This window comes from Sinocyclocheilus rhinocerous, unplaced genomic scaffold (genome assembly GCF_001515625.1).
Source record: "Sinocyclocheilus rhinocerous isolate Xijiao unplaced genomic scaffold, SAMN03320098_v1.1 scaffold677, whole genome shotgun sequence".
Classification (NCBI taxonomy): domain Eukaryota; kingdom Metazoa; phylum Chordata; class Actinopteri; order Cypriniformes; family Cyprinidae; genus Sinocyclocheilus; species Sinocyclocheilus rhinocerous.
In genome coordinates, this window is record NW_015633185.1 from 1,157,962 (window position 1) to 1,178,425 (window position 20,464).

The 20,464-nt window shown below is 36.8% G+C and overlaps 1 protein-coding gene across 2 annotated transcripts in view; it reads left to right on the forward strand.

Moving 5' to 3' along the window:
* Nucleotides 1-685: 685 nt before the first annotated feature.
* Nucleotides 686-20,464, forward strand: part of LOC107743534 (polypeptide N-acetylgalactosaminyltransferase 2-like) — a 76,289-nt gene continuing 56,510 nt past the window's right edge. For both annotated transcript variants that reach the window (XM_016556802.1, XM_016556803.1), the window contains exon 1: nt 686-950. In XM_016556802.1, the coding sequence (XP_016412288.1) occupies nt 690-950 (261 nt within the window). In that variant the 5' untranslated portion in view covers nt 686-689. The remainder of the gene's footprint in view (nt 951-20,464) is intronic.

Here is a 20,464-nt window from a genome sequence, read left to right on the forward strand (position 1 = left end):
TATGGTTTTGGTTTTATTTCTAGTTAACTATAATAATCCTCAGTCACAGAAGAGAGAAAGATCTCAAATATACTTTTGTGATTTCATTTACTTTTTTTTTTAACAGTTAAAATATAGCCTACAAAACTGTTTATTCAGAGGTTTAGCTGTTTAAGTACCAGGTAGGCTGGTTTTGCATTTTGTTGAAAAAGAGGCGTAATACAGTCATAGGGCCTGGAATTCCTGGTTATATCACTGCTGACATATGAACGTTTCATTAAATCTTTTTCACCTATGAAACTCTTCAAAGTTTCATTAGATGCATTTTTGGTTATTAATGACTTAATAAATTATAAAATTAAAACTATTTGCTAAAATTAATAAAGTAATCATTAGTGTACAGGCGGGCAAATGACACTGTGCAGTGTGCACAATACAAAGGCAGTCACATAAGGTTACACAAATGTGTACATCAGCGTAAAGTGAGCATATTTTCATATTACTTCCGTTAGAAGACCGAAACATTACAACAAAATGTGTTTGTCAGAAATCCAGAATGAACCAAACAATGACTCCTCGGCTCGGCGCATCTTGAGGTACAGGCTAACGATGGATGTCTCCACCCCCACCCCTCCTCCGTCCGCGTCTCTGGACTCTCTGCGGAGCGTGATTGGATTAAAGTCGGTTACCCTTTCCCCTCTAACCCGGTGATGCTGGCTGTTTCCTGCTTCTTCCTCTATCCAACCGCTGCTGCTGGTGATTTTGTGTTAGTTGAGCGCTGTAGCCACAGCGAGACGCAGAACGTGGACGTCAGTGGCTTTTCACGGCACAAACCCCGACTCAGCCATTGTATTATCCCATCCAAAATCACAGCTATGCGCAGGAAATCTAGGATATTATTATGTTTCGCTGTGCTTTGGGTTCTAGGCATAGCATATTATTTCTATTCGGGGACAACGCTGAGTCGAAAGGTAGGTTTTTCTGTTCGCTTCATGTTTCAGGCTGCTGGATCGGTGCTATTATAAGTTTTTTTTGAGTGACTGTGTCGAAATATTTCGTTTGCGGATGAATGAGGAAAAACAGTCATTACGGCGAGAGAAGCCCGCACGTTTAAATAGCCAAAGTCTTTTGCGTGGACTCACAAAGATAGTGGTATCGCTCCGTGCTGTGATTTCAGTGCAAGACTATCAAATAACCGCGTTTGTTTGAACTGAATTCAAAGCACACTATCTTATGCTTGTTTTTAAAAGGCACATTTATTCCGAAGTCGTTTTTAAAAGATTTGATACGCCGATTTTCTTAGGAGCGAGAGGGACGTTAAATGCTTGTACAAACACGAGCAGTTTCTCTTGTGAATGTTCCAGAGTAACGTTAGTGCTAACGCTACGATGAATACACGAGTTTTTCAAATTTGAAGGTTAATATTTAGTCTGGGACTTTTTACTGGTGGCAGGGACTATGATTTTTCGAATCTTTTGAATGCGTCCACTGAAAGACTCGTTCACAATGTGTCAGTGACGTTTTCTGCAGTTTACGTCGTTACGCCAGTAGGTGGCGACACAATAGAGTATGTTTGTGTTATAAGTCGTTGAATCATTCACTATCAAAAGTTTTATCTTTTATTGCAATTTGTCTTTATAAATCTACTGAATTATGAGATCTATAGAGTTAGTCTTTAGTTTACTCGTCATTAAGCATCTGAAGTGGAGTGATATTCAGTACAATTAGTAGCGAATGTGCAAAATTTCCAGTGTCAGTTGCTTCCAGCTATTTTAACTGCACAATAACAGTATAGTGTAGTTTTACTATTTACTGTACTTTGTTATTCTATTTATCTATTGGGCTAACAAATCATCAAGTCTCGCTCATTAACAGGAGATGTATTTCTGCATTGAAAATTAAGAAGTGTGTATGTGTATATACGTATATATGTGTGTTAAGCTTTAAGCTGATGGCACCGCTCCACATGTTCTGATCTTAACTTGTGGGGTGATACAAACAGTGAAAAGTCATAATGCTTTTGGACTGTACCGTATATCAGCACTGTTGTTACACCACCAAAATTTGTGAACTGCAGCTGACTGTCATATAAAGAACCATAATCTTCAAAAAAAAAAATACAATGAATTTGCATGTACAGTAACTTTTGATCTCTAGAAGCTGTATCTTTATCTCATTAATCATCACTTGACAGCGTGTAGCCTATATTGCACTTAGTTTTGAGTGAGGGTGGTGTACCATGATACAACACATTTTAGTAACATACCATATGACACATACTGTCTTGAGGTTTTGTTGTGTTTTGTGCTTCGTTTCCATAGCTGTCCATCAGCCACAGTCAGCCAACTCATTTTCTATTGTGAGTGCATTTGATATTGTGATCAAGGCACAATGAGGTGAATGGACCGCTGCACATTTGGGAATTGCTCCCTTATGGCATTCTGAATGTACATTACTGAATGTAATGCTATTGTTTTATAGTGTAGCATTGATCACAGTTTGTTGTTCACAAGTCGTTATTGTCCTGTCCTATACTGTGGCACGAAACATGAAACGTTGTGTTCTGTGTGCATGGCTATAGTAGAAATATACTGGACATCAAAGACTTTGCTGCTGAACTAGTTTCTCTACTATTGCTGCTTTTATCATAACCTAATAATGTATGAAGACGGCTGCTTCTGGATCCGTTTTTAAAGCTTCATGTAGAGTAGTATAAGCAAGTGGCTGAACAGCTGGTTAGCGCCCCGTCATCTGACTCAGGGCACTTCATGTTGAATCCCACTCTACATTGAACAAGACATCTATGCTGCTGTTTGGTGCAGCTTGTGTTTCTTTATATCCTTAAAATTACAAAATGAATTCATTTTAGCGAAGAGTTTAAATTGACGTGACCTTTGCCTAGTGCTTTTGCATTTATTTCTGCGAGAACTGTGCTAGTTACGCAATAGATTTTAAACAGATGTCAAAGATCGTGTCTCAACGAGGAAATGAGTTCCTGCAACCAGCGAGGGTGGATGACAGCCCCGGGATGGTGGCGGGGTTGCACAGATGCTCATAACTGATTCTAGTACCTTAGTTATGCAAGGGTCAGATTCGGAATATTTTCCCTATCGGATTGTTTTTTGGAGCCACGGCTAGCCTCAGATGCGGCTGGTAATAGGAAAACAGGGGGCTTTTATCTCTACAGAGAAATGCATTTGATCTGATATCTGCTCCCCAACACAATTATTGACATGCTGATTGTTTTGCCCCTGTTGGCAGGATTACAGTGGCTGTGCTGGGATGGGGCCGAACTGCTTTCAGTTACTTGTTCAAATCAAAGCTTGTTAACATCAGGATGAACCAAAGTGCATGATGATTTGGTCAGCTCTCACAAAGCTGTGTGTTGTCTTCGTTTTTTCTTTGTTTCTCCCTTTGATACCAGAGGAAAGTAAGCTGTTTGGGTCTGATGAATGTCATACAGATGAACTTGAAAGCGAAGAAGGGGCCCTCATTTTTGGTGACTGGAGACTGTGGGTTTCTCATTTTCTGATATGGTGGAGATGTCCAGCTAAATGACACTGTGCAGTTAATTTTGAGTAGTGGTTGACCGATATTGAATTCAAATTTTTTTTGTTGATGCCGATTATTTAGAGAACAGGTTGGCCGATGATCGATATGAAGCAGATCTATATGATATCACACTATTTAATTTAATAATCAGACAGAACTGTTAATCAGAGAGCGTAAACTAATGAAGATCTGTCTGCTCAGTGCTCCGCGCACTCAGGCATTGGTTAAACGTTCCGAAACATTGGCCAAACAGAAAAAACTTAATGGCTGATGTGATGACTCAAAAATGCCAAATATTGGCCGATATATCGACTTTGGCGATTTCTCAATTGACCACTACTTTTGTGGAAGACCAGTGTTAAATATAGTGAATGCCAAAGAGCGTAAATATAGTGCTTTGGTATCCCTGTCAGTTTTGTGTGGAAGAATGTCCTGGACGTTAATATATATGGTTACATTTTACTCACCAGAGGGGAAATTGGGTTTTAAATTTGAAGGGCAATATTTGAAGGCTTCTATCTCTTCCTTGAGATACTGTCTGCAAAAGCTCTTGAAAATATGATGCTTTTGTAGCTCTTTGCCATGGGATGTTTTTCTTCCTCTTATCTACCAGCTGAGCTTCAAAAGACCTCAATATTTTTTGGCTACTTTTAAATTGGCAACCGGATTTCATGAGATTATATTTTGTCATCTTGTTGTATCAGCAGAGTTTAATTCCTGAGATTGAATCAGTGCCTTCTGTTTTAAACAGAGCCATGAACTAGTTACAGACTGACTGTGTAAGAGTATAATGTTTTCACCTTTGATATGAGCAGACAAATCATATATGTGAGGCGTTGCTTTTTTATGACCTGACCTTTGACAGGAACATGGTTATATGTATTCATAAAGGTTTTTTAAAGACACTTCTCCTGAAAAGAGACTCCTCTCTCTTGTGCTGTAACTTTGGATACAATGGATAACCGAGTGACCTCAATGGTCAGAGGTCATTGGTCAAGGTTTATGACCATGGTATTCCTCTTTCTCAGTTCACATTGTTTTTACCAGATGGAGACAAGGGCTTATAGTGAGAATGAATTGGCAAGTCATTAATCATGAAAAAAAATGACTTTAATGAATCATGAATGAATAAGATAAGATGGCTTTTGTTTAGAGAGAAATCTGTAGTTTATGCAGAAACTAGAAGTTATGTATTTGTCTCTAGTCTTGAATCAGGCTCAACATTTTATCTAATTACAAATTACAAGGTATTAGGGATGCACAGTATAGAGTGCTGTTGGAACGAGTCCTAAAATCTGGAAATGAGTTAGCATTTGTACACTTCTGGTGCTGTCGTCCCAAATTTGGTGTATTTTTCTAAAACATGTTTTTTGGATAAATGACTGAAATAAGGTCTGTGGTTAATAGAAGCTCAAGATATTTTCATGTTTTATTCCACAACATAAAATAAATCTTTAAATACCCCACTCATGAGATTTATCAGAATCTTAGTTAAATTCATGCAAATGCGGAATAGTTAGTTTAAAGGCTAACTTTAGCCTTTTTACTTCTGGCAATTGTTTTTCAGCTTCAAAATGAATATCCATTTTTGGTAACACTTAAGTATAGGGACCAATTTTCACTATTAACTAGTTTCTTATTAGCCTGCATATTACTAGCATATTGGCTGTTTATTAGTACTTATAAATCGCATGGCCATATTCTACATCCCTAATCCTGCCCAACTTAACAACTACCTTACTAACTATTAATAAGCAGTAATTAGGAGATTGAGGCAAAAGTCGTAGTTAATAGTTAATTAATAACAAGAATCGGACCTTAAAATAAAGTGACCCATTTTGTAAAATGTTTTTATTAACATTTTGTGGTACCCAATTCACTTGTAGCATTTAAAACAATTATTGCTGTTTTAAATGTTTTATTTTTTATTTTGCAAAAATGGAATTTTGCTTTTAAGTTATAACTCTAAGATGTTCAATGAAAATATTATATTCATATAAAGTCCTGCTTTTTTAAAATGCAAAATGTGGTATTTTACACTGAAAAAATTACTGCATTACAGAAGACATGAAGCTTGGTTTTATCCACAATTGTTAAAGTGATAACTCTTGACATGCAGTGATTACCTTTGAAGAATGGTCTTGTCCAAAGATTCAACATTTTTACTGAGGTCTTTGTCACCAGAGATTAATTTTCTGTAATATTTGGTAAGATAAAGGTCTCTGTAGGGATTTGCAGAAATCCTTTTCAATTCTCCCACAAATGCCTGTTCAGTTAGGGAGTGAGATATGAAAAAAAATTAATACATCCCTGCTTACCACTTCAGTCTGTAACCACATTGTCAGAGATGATTTCTCATAATCTCTCTCCTTAAAATAGTTCTTTATCCATTCATGCTTGCTAGCCTTGTAAAATAAATGTTCTTTTCATGTTCTCATTAAACAGCATATCCTGGTTGTTTTTAGATTATGATTGAGTCTGTTTGAGTGAGCAGTGGAAGAGGAAGCACTGTTTGGGTTTCAGTTCAGACTCACCCAAAGGCTTGTCAGAATTGGCTGTGAGCCAGGAGGCAATGACAGGAGGAAGTGAAATGTGAATGGCAAATCCATAAAAAGATAGGATGAAATATGCACTAGCATAAGAAAATGAAGTTTAAAAACCTGGAACTTGCATCTTTGGACACCTTGACTACTAAAGGCTCTGTAAATATTACATGTAGAGGTGAAGAGCGGCAAGCCTGTTTACCCAAAGGGCCAATGTATAGAGAAATGTATCTCCAGCTGAATGTGTGATTAGAGAAAATCGATTATCCTTTGCAGAGTAGTCATCTTTCTGTGTTTTTCACGTTTAATTTAGTCATCAGTCTCTCATGTCTCTGTGAAATATGTATGAGCCACTGCGAGACGTATATGAGTGCAATGCAAATGAGAAGAAATGAGCTTTTAATGTTAAGGGTCATTCATTCTTCAACAGGCTTTAGATACTGGATATTCCCCTTGTGGCAACTCAGTGACATCATTCTGTGATGTTATCTTTTATGATTAACACAGTCAGCTGCCTTATATTGGTCTGTAGAGGCTTAGATACCATAAAGAAAGTGTTTTCACAAGTTATAGGGATCTTTGCAGGAAACATCGTAACCACACAGCAGTGTTAGTTAGCCAGCTGAATTGTATTTTGTTCACAGTTTTTGTTTGTGTTTTCCATGTTTTTAATCTGTTGGTAAATGATTGTTTAGCTTGTTTAACAGAGCAAGTTTTTGTTAGATGGGTGCGTTTGACCATTGCACTTACGTCATTTACAGTGCCTCGCACATGACAGTGTTTTAAAAACACAGCACTCGAGGTAAAACTAGGAAGTAAAATCTGCATTTCTTGCATTTAGAAAAAATCCACTGCCCTGCGTATCATGTTTTTAAAACCGAAAGATACACACTTTTATATTCATGTGTATTTTAACCTGATTCCATGGATACATTATGCATCAGCTACCACCTTACATAAATGATTGCACTTCGTCTTTTTGCTTTTAGTACTGTTGGCAAACTGAACATTCTTGTGTCGTGATAACACTCATCTCTCTGTATCAGCTGCAGTTTTATCACTCTTCTGCTCCATCTCCGAGACAAAACAAAAACTGATTGCTTGTTGTTAAGCACTTACTGGCTCATGCTTTTCGCTTTTTTAAGCCTAGTTTCCCACCAGGCAATCTTAGTATGGAAAGTATGGAGCCTTTCTCTGAGGGCATACGTAACTTATAATTTTCTTACGTTAGCAGAAAAACTTTTTTTTTTCTTCTCTGAGGATGTCCTGTGGTGCCAGGTGGGCCATATGTGCTGGGTGCATTCTCAAATGATTTTTCTGAGTAGATGTAACATTAAAAAATACAGTAGCAGTCTAAAGATATAATTGACTGTGGCTATTTAGAAGATTTCGCCACAAGAGCAACATAATCCTCTTCCATGCTTTGAAATAGGGATGAATATCAAATGCAGTCAAGTGTGTCTCATTGTTCCCAGTGTTCAAGCCTAAAGGCAGCTCTCTCACAGCTAGAATGTGAGGACTTCAAAGAACCCATGAAAAAAGAAAGTGAAGTTAATTATTCAATTTAATATCAGGGAAAAGATTCCTGATTTCATTGCCTGTGTTCTTAGTGGTGCTGTGATGTTTTTAATGATGATGTGTCTTTTAGAGAGTCATTTAGTGACATGTTATTCAGTGTCATTGTTAAGGATTCACAATATGTCTGCACTGTATCGGTTGCTGATATTTGTGAAATATTAAAAATTTATATAGTGTCATTGAATTTATCAAATTTGTTTGATATTGGGTATTTATTGGCCAGTTTTGGGTGTTTTTTTTCCTGCTTGCGTTAAAATTTAAACTTTCTTTGATCTATAGTAGATGTAGGAATACAATAAATAGCCTATGTATTCATCTTTTATAGGGTCCATTTATCTTGAGATGCCTAAGTTTACTTATAGAATGTTAAGTATTTATTATAGTTTTTAGTGTTTTCATTTTCTTTTCTTTTTTTTCTCGCACTGTTACTGTTCGTGGAAACCAATAACAATCCCGAGAATGAGCATCCGTTTCATGTCTTTGGCAGACACATCTGCTCTGTCAGCTTGTGTTTGAAATATTGTAGCATGTTTCCCACATAGATTAAACAAAAATCGTCTATGAGTGCTGAGCAGTCTGAGTTGTTTAGATGATATGTAGGGCAGGGTTCTTCATGTATCGAGACGTATACATTAATGGGAAAACACTGTGAATATTGCCAGAGGGCATGAACGTGTTGAAGATGAGGATTTCTTAGCCAAGTGCTTTCCGGCTGTTTGCCGCCTCGGCATTTCAGAGAGACCAACAGACCAATCAAATTATTGCCATATAATTTTAATGAGCTCGGGTTTTTGAATTGCCTCCAGTGATGTATCATCATATCAGCGAAAGACTTTACAATGCTGCTGATTAAAAGCTACTTTCATGCCATGGGAATGGGAAGCTACGTGCACACCTTGCACTCAAAATGCACTTAGCTACCCTAAAGTAAAAACCTCTTTATTTCCCATCACAAAAAGTGATGCTGTCATTGTGACTTAAAGGAAAAGTTCACCCAAAAATACTCACCCTCAGGCCGTTCAAGATGTAGATGTGTTTGTTTCTTCAGTGGAATAGATTTGGAGAAATGTAGCATTGCATCAATTGCTCACCAATGAATCCTCTACAGTGAATGGGTGCCGTCAGAATGAGAGTTCAAACAGCTGATAAAAACATCACAGTAATCCACATGACTCCAGTCCATCAGTTAATGTCTTATGAAGTGAAAAGATGGGTGTTTGTAAGAAAAAAAATCTATCTTTAAGACGTTTTTAATTTCAAACCACTGGTTCCGGCAAAATACGAGTCCTCTGTTTTCTATACATAAAATTGCGATGCCAAGTATGTGACTGGTGAGCTGGTAGATTATTCTCACATTGTAATGCCAGCCGATGTTCACTTTATTTGCTCCACAGCTTTAATTTGGCCTACAGGGCATGTAGTAGAAGAGCACCAGAGTCACCAGAAACAAGATTGAGCCACAGGAAGCCACCATCCACTCTGACTGACAGAAATCGATGGCAGCGGTAGACCTGCGTCGCTGAAGCTGAGCTAGTTTTGTCAGCTTGTACGTGGCTCTTGTGGCCTGATTGAAAGAGTTTATTGAAAATGGCTTTCCAGTTTTCAGAGCGATCATGTGCCTGCTCAGATATACTGTATAGTTGATGTGATGCTTGAACTGAATTGCTTTTACTGATGCCACAATGTATAATTTAACCCATACAATTTAGTCTAAACTTTTTCTGTACCACATTTCAAACTAAATCAAGAATGCAACAGTGTAATCATTCTTGTGGCTTTGTAAAGCTCAGAAGCATCAATTACGTGCTAATTAACATGCAGTGGAGGGCAGACTGTGCTCAGAAACTGCTGACTGCAGTCCCTTGTCTTTCAGCCTAATGTTTCCTTTCATGCATATGCAACCACGGACTCCTCTGAGAATTTTACCCCTGTCATTTCAAAGACTGAAGATAAAAACTTTTTGAGGTTATTTTTTTTCCTATAAATTCTCTTGACTCTCAAGGGTAATTTAATTATTGTAATCATTTCATTTTAACCATGAAAGAAAGGCATTTAAGTGCATTTACATGCAGTTGGATTTCAGTCAAAATGCTGTACATTATTAATCAACTAAGCCAGCGTTTAAAAAAAAAAAACTGGGCATTATGCACTAAACGACTGAGGGTCACACATTACCAGACTTTCAAGTAATTTTGAACACCACAAATCTATGCGCACATGCCTTATTACTAGGATATGCATGACAAATGACAACTTTTTAAAATCGGCTAAAAAAATCAGACAAGTTTGATATCCTATGACTGAATGGAATCATAGTCTCAAGCTAAAAAAAAGAAAAGGAGACTGTAAATTAGGCCAAAAATCTGTACAAAATCATGTGGTGTATTCCAGCTTTAAAACAGTAATTTGTTTTGTAAACACTTGTGTCCAACTGAAATCATATTAGTCAATCGTATTGTATCAGTCTTTGTGCCCGAATCTGCCAAACGATGACAGAATTTTAATTTTTAGGCGAACTGTCACTTGTAGAAGTGTGATGTAACAGAATGATTGAATGGAGGCAGAACTAAATGTGAGCTTGCAAGAGAGTGGTGGGGTTTTTGAGGATGACAATTTTCATTAAGTATTACAAGGTCAAAAGAAAAAAATGGTTACAAAGTAAATAAAGAAACATGTATGGATATATTGTTTACAATAAGATTAATAACTTGCATTTATAAAAAATAAGGTGAATTACCATTTCATGCTGACTGTAGCTTTATTTTAACTAACGTCCCCTGTGTATCTTTTCACTAATAAATCTTCTCCCATGCATGTTTTGACTTTGTAAATTAGACTAACTTGGTCAGACCTGTTCCCATGTCTGATTTAAATGAGCAGGCTCTCATTTGGATATCTTGTTCAGGGCCATGCCAGCTTTGCTTTTAGGGGGGTGTTGTATCCGGCATAGGTTCACTGCTTATCTAATTATTTGCAGGCACATCCTGAGCCTTTGCTAGGTCTGTGGCTTCCATGAGTAACATTACAGACCAACCAATAAACCACTTGGCTTGGTCTAGCTGGTCTCTGTTTTTTACCCTGACTGTGCCTGAGGGCTCTGGCTGTCCCTCATACCTGTCCCCTTTATTTACATACCTTTTTAATGAAAGGTGAAAAAGTGTGCCGTGAGTCTTCCCACCTGGTTCAGATCAGTGAAGGACACAAGCTGAGACAAAAAAAAAAGTTGTTCGGTTTGTTTTCTGTGTTGAAAATGATTTGCATGGTTAATGTCAATCGATAGCATTAGTTGTATAATGTTGATTTACTAGAAAGAATATTTATATTGTTTCTCTAATTCAAATAAATAAATAAATATAAAAAATGACAAAATTAAAAAAAAAGCCAAAATGACAGTTTGACTAAGGCACTTACAATTGAAGTAAATGGTGGCAGTATCTAGAGAGTTTTAGGCTAAATCGTTATACTTGTTAATTATTTTTTATGACTTTCTATAGTGAGGCATTTTTCAAATAATTTTTTTAAATGATCTATCTCTAAAATATTTTTCTCTTTGTAAGTGCAATTCTAAAAGATTTTTTTTATTTGTATATACAATATCCTAATTTGAAAAGTCAGGAAAGCATGAAAATTCATTGGTCAGAGCTAAATGTTTGTGAATCTATCATCTGATGTAATCTATCACTGATGTAACTGATGTATCACTGATCTGATCTGTGAGTGTTGCCAGTGCATTAACAGAGGTATGTTGGTGTCAGTAAAGGTGTACCAGGTTTATTCCTGGATGTTCTTTTTTTATTGTCAGACATTATGAATGGATCCAGACAACAAAGGACACTGGTTTGTTCTTCTGCTGATTCAAGAAAATCCACATATTCATCAGGTTGCTTCACCACCCTTCTTGGTAATCTTGTATGAAAGCTGTGCCAATGTTTCTGGGTTTACAGGCTTTACCAGTCCTCATGACAGTGAAATTAAAAGTGATTTTAAACCAGACAAGGTTATGGAAACAGTTCAGTCATGCTGCCATGCTATAATGTTGAAGTTTTATGACTATGCTATACTTGTAGTGGCTATAAACAGTGTGTCTTTTGAATTATGGACTAGCGTTGTTTAGTTTTTGTTGTAAGTGCTTTACTGAAATAGCAGTTTTTGCTTTTGTCACAAAATATATTTCAATTATAATCTACATTACACCACAATGCTGTCTATTGAGCATTCAGAACATTCATTTAAATATCAGCTAATGGATGCTTTGCATGATGATGTATCTTGGTGGGCAGCTTCATGGTTTTTGCAGTATCGTTCTTGCATTAAGCAATATAAGTGAATACAACTTAAAAGGTCATTGTGTAACTGGCAGTGTACTCTTTCTGTCGTGATTAATATTTTGGATAGCTCCCCAGCTCTGCTAAGTAAGTTTTAGCATGGGGCTGAGACAGATGGGTGAAGGACGACGGCGATGGTGAACTGATCTCAGCAGCCTCTAGATTGATACACCGGGCCTGCAGGGCAGCCAAGTTGCACTTGTCTCCATATACAAAGTGACGGCCTTCTGGACGCCCAGTGCAGATTTGCAGTCGACAGCTTCTTACCTTTTGCCGGAGCAGTTCGCTGGCATGTCAGTGAGAGGTAGACTAATTTTCTGACAGGATGCCTGATTTTGTTTGGCATAATTTTACTCTCTGCATAACAGGTTTCATTTCGTCTTGATAAGAGGGTACATTGCTGAAAAATAGTTCTAGTGTCGCTGCACTCACCAAGAGATTAGCAAGAGCTCTCTGTCTCTTTCATTGTTATAAGAGTCTTAAAGTGTGATTTCCCCCCAAAAATGAAGTGTCATTATTTACTCACCCATATGTCATACCAAAGCTGTATGATATTCTTTCTTCTACAGAGAAGATATTTTTTGACCATTGAATGAAAGTCAATGGGGTCCAAAATAACCTACTGCAAGAACAGAGAAAAAAAATACAAAATTTTTTCAAAATATCACCTTTTATCTTTTATGTTCCACAGAAGACAACAAAAGTCATACAGTTTTAGAACAACATGATGGTGAGTTTTATATATATATATAATTAGAGCCGACCTATATATTGTTTTGCCGATTTTATCGGCTGATATGAGCCTGTCGCAGATATATCGGTATCGGCGAATATGCCACCGATATGCCACCGAAATGAATTTTTTTTTACAGAATATAAAATGCAAATAAAATGCTTGTAAATAGTGTAATTACATAGTTTGTCCAGTTACATTGTTCGCTACTGGCGACCTGGATGAAACGCTTTAAAGCTTAAAGGTGCAGTAGGAGATCTTGGAAAATGCTAACTTTAGCCTGATAGCACTGAAAGCGAACGTCCCACCCTCCCTGCAATCGCCATCCAAAGCCACGCCCCTAAATGCATATACGCTCACAGACCAGAATACCAGAGACAACATTACTACAATAGGCTACATTAAGGAGGTCTCTTGTTCAGGCAGCAGCATTCAAGCGTTGTCTTATTCGACCGTAAGTGCCCTGAGAAGTGGACTTCACATGATATTCTGCCATGATTCCAGTTCCAAGGGAACGTACACGTTACATTCAAACAGCATTAAAGTGCACGAGACATGAATTTAAATTATTTATTTACAGAGGTATATTATTTCACACTTCACACTTCTTTAGTAAGTTTAGTCTGTGTGTGAAGATGCTGCGTAGTGCAAATCTGTGAATGAATGTTTCCTAAGTGAAGTAAACTTCAATGGATTTATATATATATACACAAAAATTTTTTAGGTGAACTGTCTCTTTAAGATCTTTTAACCTTACACTTTACAGGGCCAGTCTCACACAAAACACCAGATTCCATAGTACACAACAGCACTGCAGTTAATATACTGCATATAATATACAAACACTCTTTATGCCATTGCTACTATATCTATAACGGAGAGTTCAACACACCTCTTTTATTGACCATATCCAGTGAGGAAAATATAGGTGACAGGTCAGGCAAAACGTAGATTTCTTAGTTAATACAGTAAATCGATTTTGCAGTTTATTCAGCATTTATTTCGGTTGTTATAACAATGTGATTTTAGTGATCTTACTTGAATGCAAAATAGCTAAAGCTGCCAGCAGAAATATGTCATGTCACTTCTCTGCTAAAATGAAGCCTCTTGGGTGAAATGCATAACATAACCTCAATGTCAGAGCGCTAACTGCCTTGCAAATTCGATCACGCTCAACAGCATTAAAGTGCACGAGACATGAATTTAAATTATTTATTTACAGAGGTATATTATTTCACACTTCTCTAGTAAGTTTCGTCTGTGTGTGAATACAGTAGTGCAAATCCGTGAATGAATGTTCCGAAGTGAAATAAACTTCAACGGAATAAAGTTGAATGGAATTGAATTGAATGAAAACTGCCTTGCAAATTCGATCACGCTCAAACACCATCAGGCCAAGGACAACATTCAGCCTCTCAGTTTAAACTGTTGTTGTCACAAATCAGAAATGAATGAAAACCCTTGAGACAAAAACACATTTTAAGCTTTCTGTTCAAGTCATGACTTTTTCCATTATAACCAAATTTGATTATTTACCGTTGAAAAACCTCACATCTGCAGTATAATTACTTTCCCTGATTAGACATGCAACACTTTCATTTAGCTTTTTTGTGCTTTTATGGGAATCCCAAATAATTGTTTAGGAATGTGACGACATAGTTCAGTTATTATTATTTGCGGATGTTATTTGAAACAGAATTACTTTGCATGCAGTTTTGGATATTGAACGGTTAAGCCAATAATTGACAACAGATTCACTGAGCATATAAACTGACTAGCGTGTTTAACTGCTTGCTTTTTAGGCGTTGCTTTACTTCAGTCTGTGTGCATTGAATTTATTTAATACACGAGTTTCACAATTTGAGTTGAATTACTGAAATAAATGAACTTTTCCACGACATTCTAATTTATTGAGATGCACCTGTACTTCTAATAAATATTATCTACAGCCAAATGAATGAAACCGTAAGCCATGGACTATATTTTGGTGTGAAACATTTCCTTCCCCATAGAAGCTCATTATAAAGAAAACAGCTTAACATTGCTTAATGTACCAAAGCAACAACCATGAAACTAAACTTACTTTCAAACCTGAGTTGTCATAAACACTGTCTGCATGCTAAAGGATGATGTTATAATCAAAGCGCAAAGCTTAAAATGTCAGTTTAACCTTTGAAATCTGCCATGAAGACAATGTGCTGTGTTTGGAGATGGCGTGTAGTTAAAGCTGCAAAATGGCGGAAGTTAGCAAAACTGCAGCTTTTGACATAAAATAAATCTTTCTCCAGATTTGTATTTTAGCACTAGATAAAAATGTATTGTAAGGAGAGTTTGAGAGAAATTTTGGTTTTTCATGGTTTTAGCAGACTTAATGGCTTAGTATTTTTCCATGGAAAACAGTTCTAAAAATGACTTTAACTTGACTCTAAAAATGCTTTAAGCTTTGACTTATGGGAAATAATTTTCTTGGCAGGCAGTCCCTGGTCATTGAAGTATTACATCAAGCCATATTTATAATTTTTCATGTAAAACGTTTGAATGTCCCATAGTGACTTTTTTAAAAAATCTCGATGACTGACACTGATTATTTTGATTACCAAGCTAAATAAAGCCAAAACTGAAGGAAAATTCAATATATTTGACCAGATAATTAGGTGTGTATTGAGTTTTGGTCAAGATGATTGCAGCAAGCGTTGTGTGTATTCTTGCAACCTCATTGTGTTCTCCAGATTCACATGATATCGGTCTTGGAAACTCGGCTTTAACTCAATCTGATTAAGTGAAATATGATATTTAGGCAGAATGGGGAAAAGATTAGCTTCCATTTGAGTTGTTTAGAGTTTTGAATTATTGAGGTATTGTACCACATTATACTGCTGCTGTGGTACTTCTAATGGCAGGTTTAGTTCTCTCAGGATATTCCTTCCCAAACCATTCCCACATCAGACCATAAAAAGTGCATGGAGATCATCATTCGGCATCTGTTGTGCTTTATATTCAGTCGTCTAACACTTAAACTTCTGTTCCATATTAACCCATTTGTTCGCTCGCAACATTTACATGCAGCACCACCTGTGTCCATGCGCAAAACTCGCCACATTCTTCCTCATGTTTCAATTTGTTGTACAATTTTCCTCCCTTAAGTCATAGATTTTTAAATGTCTGTCCAGAAATGGTAAATGCTGAAGTTAGATGGAGGCTTTTAACACAGATAGAGGGAGGGTTGTTCGTATTTTTGGCTTGCAGGTTCAACCTCAGGTTTTTTTTATTGCATTATCACAATAAGAACCAGTTGTTGTGTGCAATAGGAAACCTTAGGAAGTGTTTCTCAGCTGGAGTTTTTTCTTCATAAAATTGAAAAACTCTTCTCAGAACCCCTCAGAAGTTTTTCCATGTATGGGAAGAATGTATTTTTAGCCTACAGTTTCCCCATCCCAAAGGCTTGGAGAGTGGGTGCCCCTCTCCTGGCGAATGAGGTAATCATCCTTTAATCTAACAGTTAACAAGAATAAAACATAGCAAGCAACATGTTTTAACCCTTTCTGTCTTGACGCCATTTCATTCCACGTTATTTACATATTCTGTTCTGTAATGTCACAAACACAGACAAGTGAACTGATCTAAAGTTTGAAATCTCCCCATGCTGTTATACTAAATATCATCAGTCTTTGAACACAGCTCGGCCAATCAGAATAGAGAACAGGAACTAAACATTGTATAAATTACAATATATCAGGAGCTGGAAGAGATGTTAATGGAACATGCCCTTGGTCTCAAGACTATTATGCAGAACTATTGTGCAGAAATGCAGCGTTTTTGTCAGGCTGGGTCGTGCCCTTGCCCACAGCATGACAGAGGCAAGTGTGGATGTTTAGCCTGTATTTTCAGCTGTCTGCCCTCCCTCACTGGGTTAGGCATTGTTTGGGTTGTCATGCGTTGACGTAGTGTTTCAATGTTTGGCAGCAATTTATGTTTTATTATTTAAATTATTAATTTAGAATGACTTTTTGTCTTAATATATTTTAAAATTTTATTTATTCCTGTAAATGCAAAACTGAATTTTCAGCAGCCATTACGCCAGCCTTCAGTGTCATGATCCTTAGAAATATAATGTTTTTTTTTTTTTCAGGATTCTTTGATGAATAGTTCAAAACTAGTTTTTTTTTTTTTTTCAATAAATGTGAATGCAAGTGCGAATGTGGTGCGTATTTTCTCCGCCCTCATGTTAACGGATTAATAAAGTGTGCACACTGCACACGGTTGCTGTCCGGCAGTGCGTTCCAGGAGCGGTGCGTCTGCAGCAGTGCAGAGATAGTTTCTGCACAAAGTCTATTGCTGCGTTGCAAGTGCTGAATTAAAGCAACAGCGCATTGTTTGCAGTAAATATGAACATGGATTGCCACGAAAATGTAGTAATTACACCATAAATGCATATTATTAAAGTCTACTGTGTTCCACAGTCAACACATAATGGCTTTTTGGCTAGGTTTAAAGGAAAAGTGCACTTTTAGATAAACAAGGCAATAATAGATGGCACTCGTGCGTAGGAAAACAAAGTTCTTTATGAACCGCAGGATTGCATTTAATAAAGATTTAAATGCAAAAGGAAAGGCAGTAGAGCTGACTATTTCTGTCAATGGTAAGTTTGTGATAACGTAAGAAAAGTAGTTTAAATGTTTTGTTTATGAACCGCAGGATTGGTTGTAATAAAGATTTCAATGCAAAAGGAAAGGATTGCAATGCTGAAAAAACATTTTCAGTTACAGTGTCTGGATTTGAAATCAAAATAATGGATAAATGTTGTGTTTGTGGAAAACAGCCACAGGTCAGTAGCGGACTCCTGTGTGAAAGCTGCTTCCCCTCTCACAAGAGTCACCTAAGAGGGGAATTCCCCCCATTTTCAAAAATGAAATTCAGGCCCTGAATAAATGTCTAAAAATCCTGATTGGAGTATCACTATAAATAGTTATAAATTATAAAAAGAAGGCTTTATAAAGATCTACCATTCAGGGCTTTTTCCCCAAATAAAAAAAAAAATAAAAAAAGTCTTATGCTCATCCAGGCTGCATTTATTTGATCGGTATCGGCAGATACTGCTTTCTGTGATCGGTGATCGGCCTCAAAAATCCTGAACGGAGCACCCCTATTATGTGGTGACACCCACTGACCCAGCTTACCCCGCTCTCCCCTACTTGAGACATGTTTCAAATATAAGACTGTTTTCTCTCCCTCATGGGTGAGAAAGTTGAAGTGTGACATTAAATTACTGCACAAGCGACTCTTCAGCCTGAAGTGCATTTGCGCTCTGCCGTCTTTCTGCAACTTATCACATGCTATCACCATCTCCATCTGAAGCGGTAGCAGGATTTTTTTTTACCCTGAGGACCTGTTTGGCATTCAAGGCAAAGGGAGACTAATGGCGCTTTTCCACTGCATGGTACGGCACGGTACGGCTCGGTACGGTTCACTTTTGGGGGGTTTTCCACTGGGTATAGTACCTGGTACCTGGTACTTTTTTTAGTACCACTTCGGTTGGGGTTCCAAGTGAACCGTACACATGACTGCCTTTTTATTGTGTGAGCGGGCATATCGTATCACACTGTTTGAATGATCTAGTCTAAAGGAATCTCAAGCACCGCATTGGGCTTTTGCATATTTCTGCTTGCTCCCGTCCACTCGTGTAGCAGTTTTTGTTAGAGTAAAGACTCTAAAGATGAAAGCCATTCAGATTCAAGAGCATGTGTTGCGTTCTTAATTAGGGATGCACCGAATAATCGGCAACCGAAATTATTAATAAGCGAAAAGGCCGAATAATATGAACCGAACAATGACGAACGCGATCAAATAGAGGCACACGCTAATGCAGCAAACATGTCGACAGTGTGAAAGTATTTAAAACTATCAGAGAAAGACGCAGAAATCATTACAAGCGTGAAGCACCGACAGCGAGAGACTTAGTGCTGCATCAAGTCTCCGATGAGAAGAAGAGGTGGCTAATGCTGGTGGTTAGGTTACTGTATGATGATTGAAATCGCGAAATTACCTTTAAACGATTAGTAAATCAACTGCAGAATGTTATATTTTCTAATGCACGCACGAATTGCATGTATTCTGACAGCGCTGCACGAGCTCGCGGCGCCAGAGTTCAAAGTCCAAAGTGCGAGGAAAATCTGTGCTAAAACTGTTACTCGTCAGTTGCTCAGTAACATTTTTGTGAATTTTTTTAAAGATATGTGACAATGTGATACGTGCGACAAACATCTTCCCAAATTCGTAATGAGAATCATTTATAAATCTGCATGCTGTTGTCAACAAAAAGAAGCTCCTGCTGGTTTCTGCCAAAATAAAAGCAGAGAAAAAGTAACAACTCCATCGACATTCATAAATTATAGTATTGTAATTTTACTGTAAATGGCCCAAAAATATTATAACTAAACTTATTAATTTTAAGCTGAATTGTGCTTTGTTGGTATAATGTCTGCTAGAATGTAAAAAAATGTTCAGTGTTAAGTAAATATTTTTTAATTGTTGTTTTGTAATAGATTTTTTGAAGAGCAGGACAAAACAGTAAAAAGCACATTTTGGCAATATTATTCATGCAATTGTGAAAAAAATGGCAAAATAGGCCTACATGGGGGGGAAAATGTGAAAAACCGTATTCGGTATTCGGCCTTCGGCCCAGTGTTTCATTTTGTTCGGCTTCGGCCTAAAATTTTCATTTCGGTGCATCCCTATTCTTAATGTGTTTTTTTTTTACTTGTTGTCATGATAGTGACTGGTAGGATTTACCCAGCTAACAGACCAGTTTCAGTTAGTCGCTGTGCCCTGTTTATGATGAAATGTTTGGGAATAAAACAATGTATAAATGTTGTATATTGTTATATATAATTTTTATATAAATTATTTTATTCTCATTATTTTTTACTGTTTTTTTGTAACTTTTTAACTAAATGTAGGGTAGAGTGGGGGAAAATGCCCCCTTGGGGTAAAACGCCCCCTACTGTTTTTCCCAAAATAACCACTGGATATAGTAAAGATAAATTTGTTGTAAGTATGGACTACGTATGGCTCTTACATTAGGTCATATGCAATTGAATGACTACTCAACAACAAAAATACTTCTCGACAATTTTTTATTGTTGACGTTGTTGACAATGTTGACTAATCATTTCAGCGCTAATGTAAATGGCCAAATACATGTAAAATTATGTCAAAATATCCGTCTTGGTAATATCTTTATATATATCTTTATAACATCTTTATATTAAACAAAGACTGTATATAGGCTATTAAGTGAATGTAAACAGTTGAGACAAACTCATGTGTAATAGTATATTAGATCTGTGCACGAGGTCTTAAAGAGACAGCAGCTCCAAATAAAACTGCAGCTGTCTGTGTCATTAAATGTTTATTTATACAGTGAAGTATATCTACTGTTACTTTACAGTAGTGGTCGACCGATGCCGATATCTTGGAAAGCAAGAAATTTGAAATCATTTGGAAATGGATTAAAAAAATAAATGTGTAAAATAAACATGCTTATACTTTAAATTACAAAGTATTTTTCACAAATAAACAAATATTTAATAAAAATATAATTAAAAAGGAAGAAAACAACTGTAACCAACAGGGCACTCAGTATTCTGGGAAGTTTTTGTGCATTGGGAATCACATTTTTTCAAATAAAGCCAATGTAACACTCATTTTACATACAGCACACCATGAAAATGACATGAATATGACAGTGGGCAAAA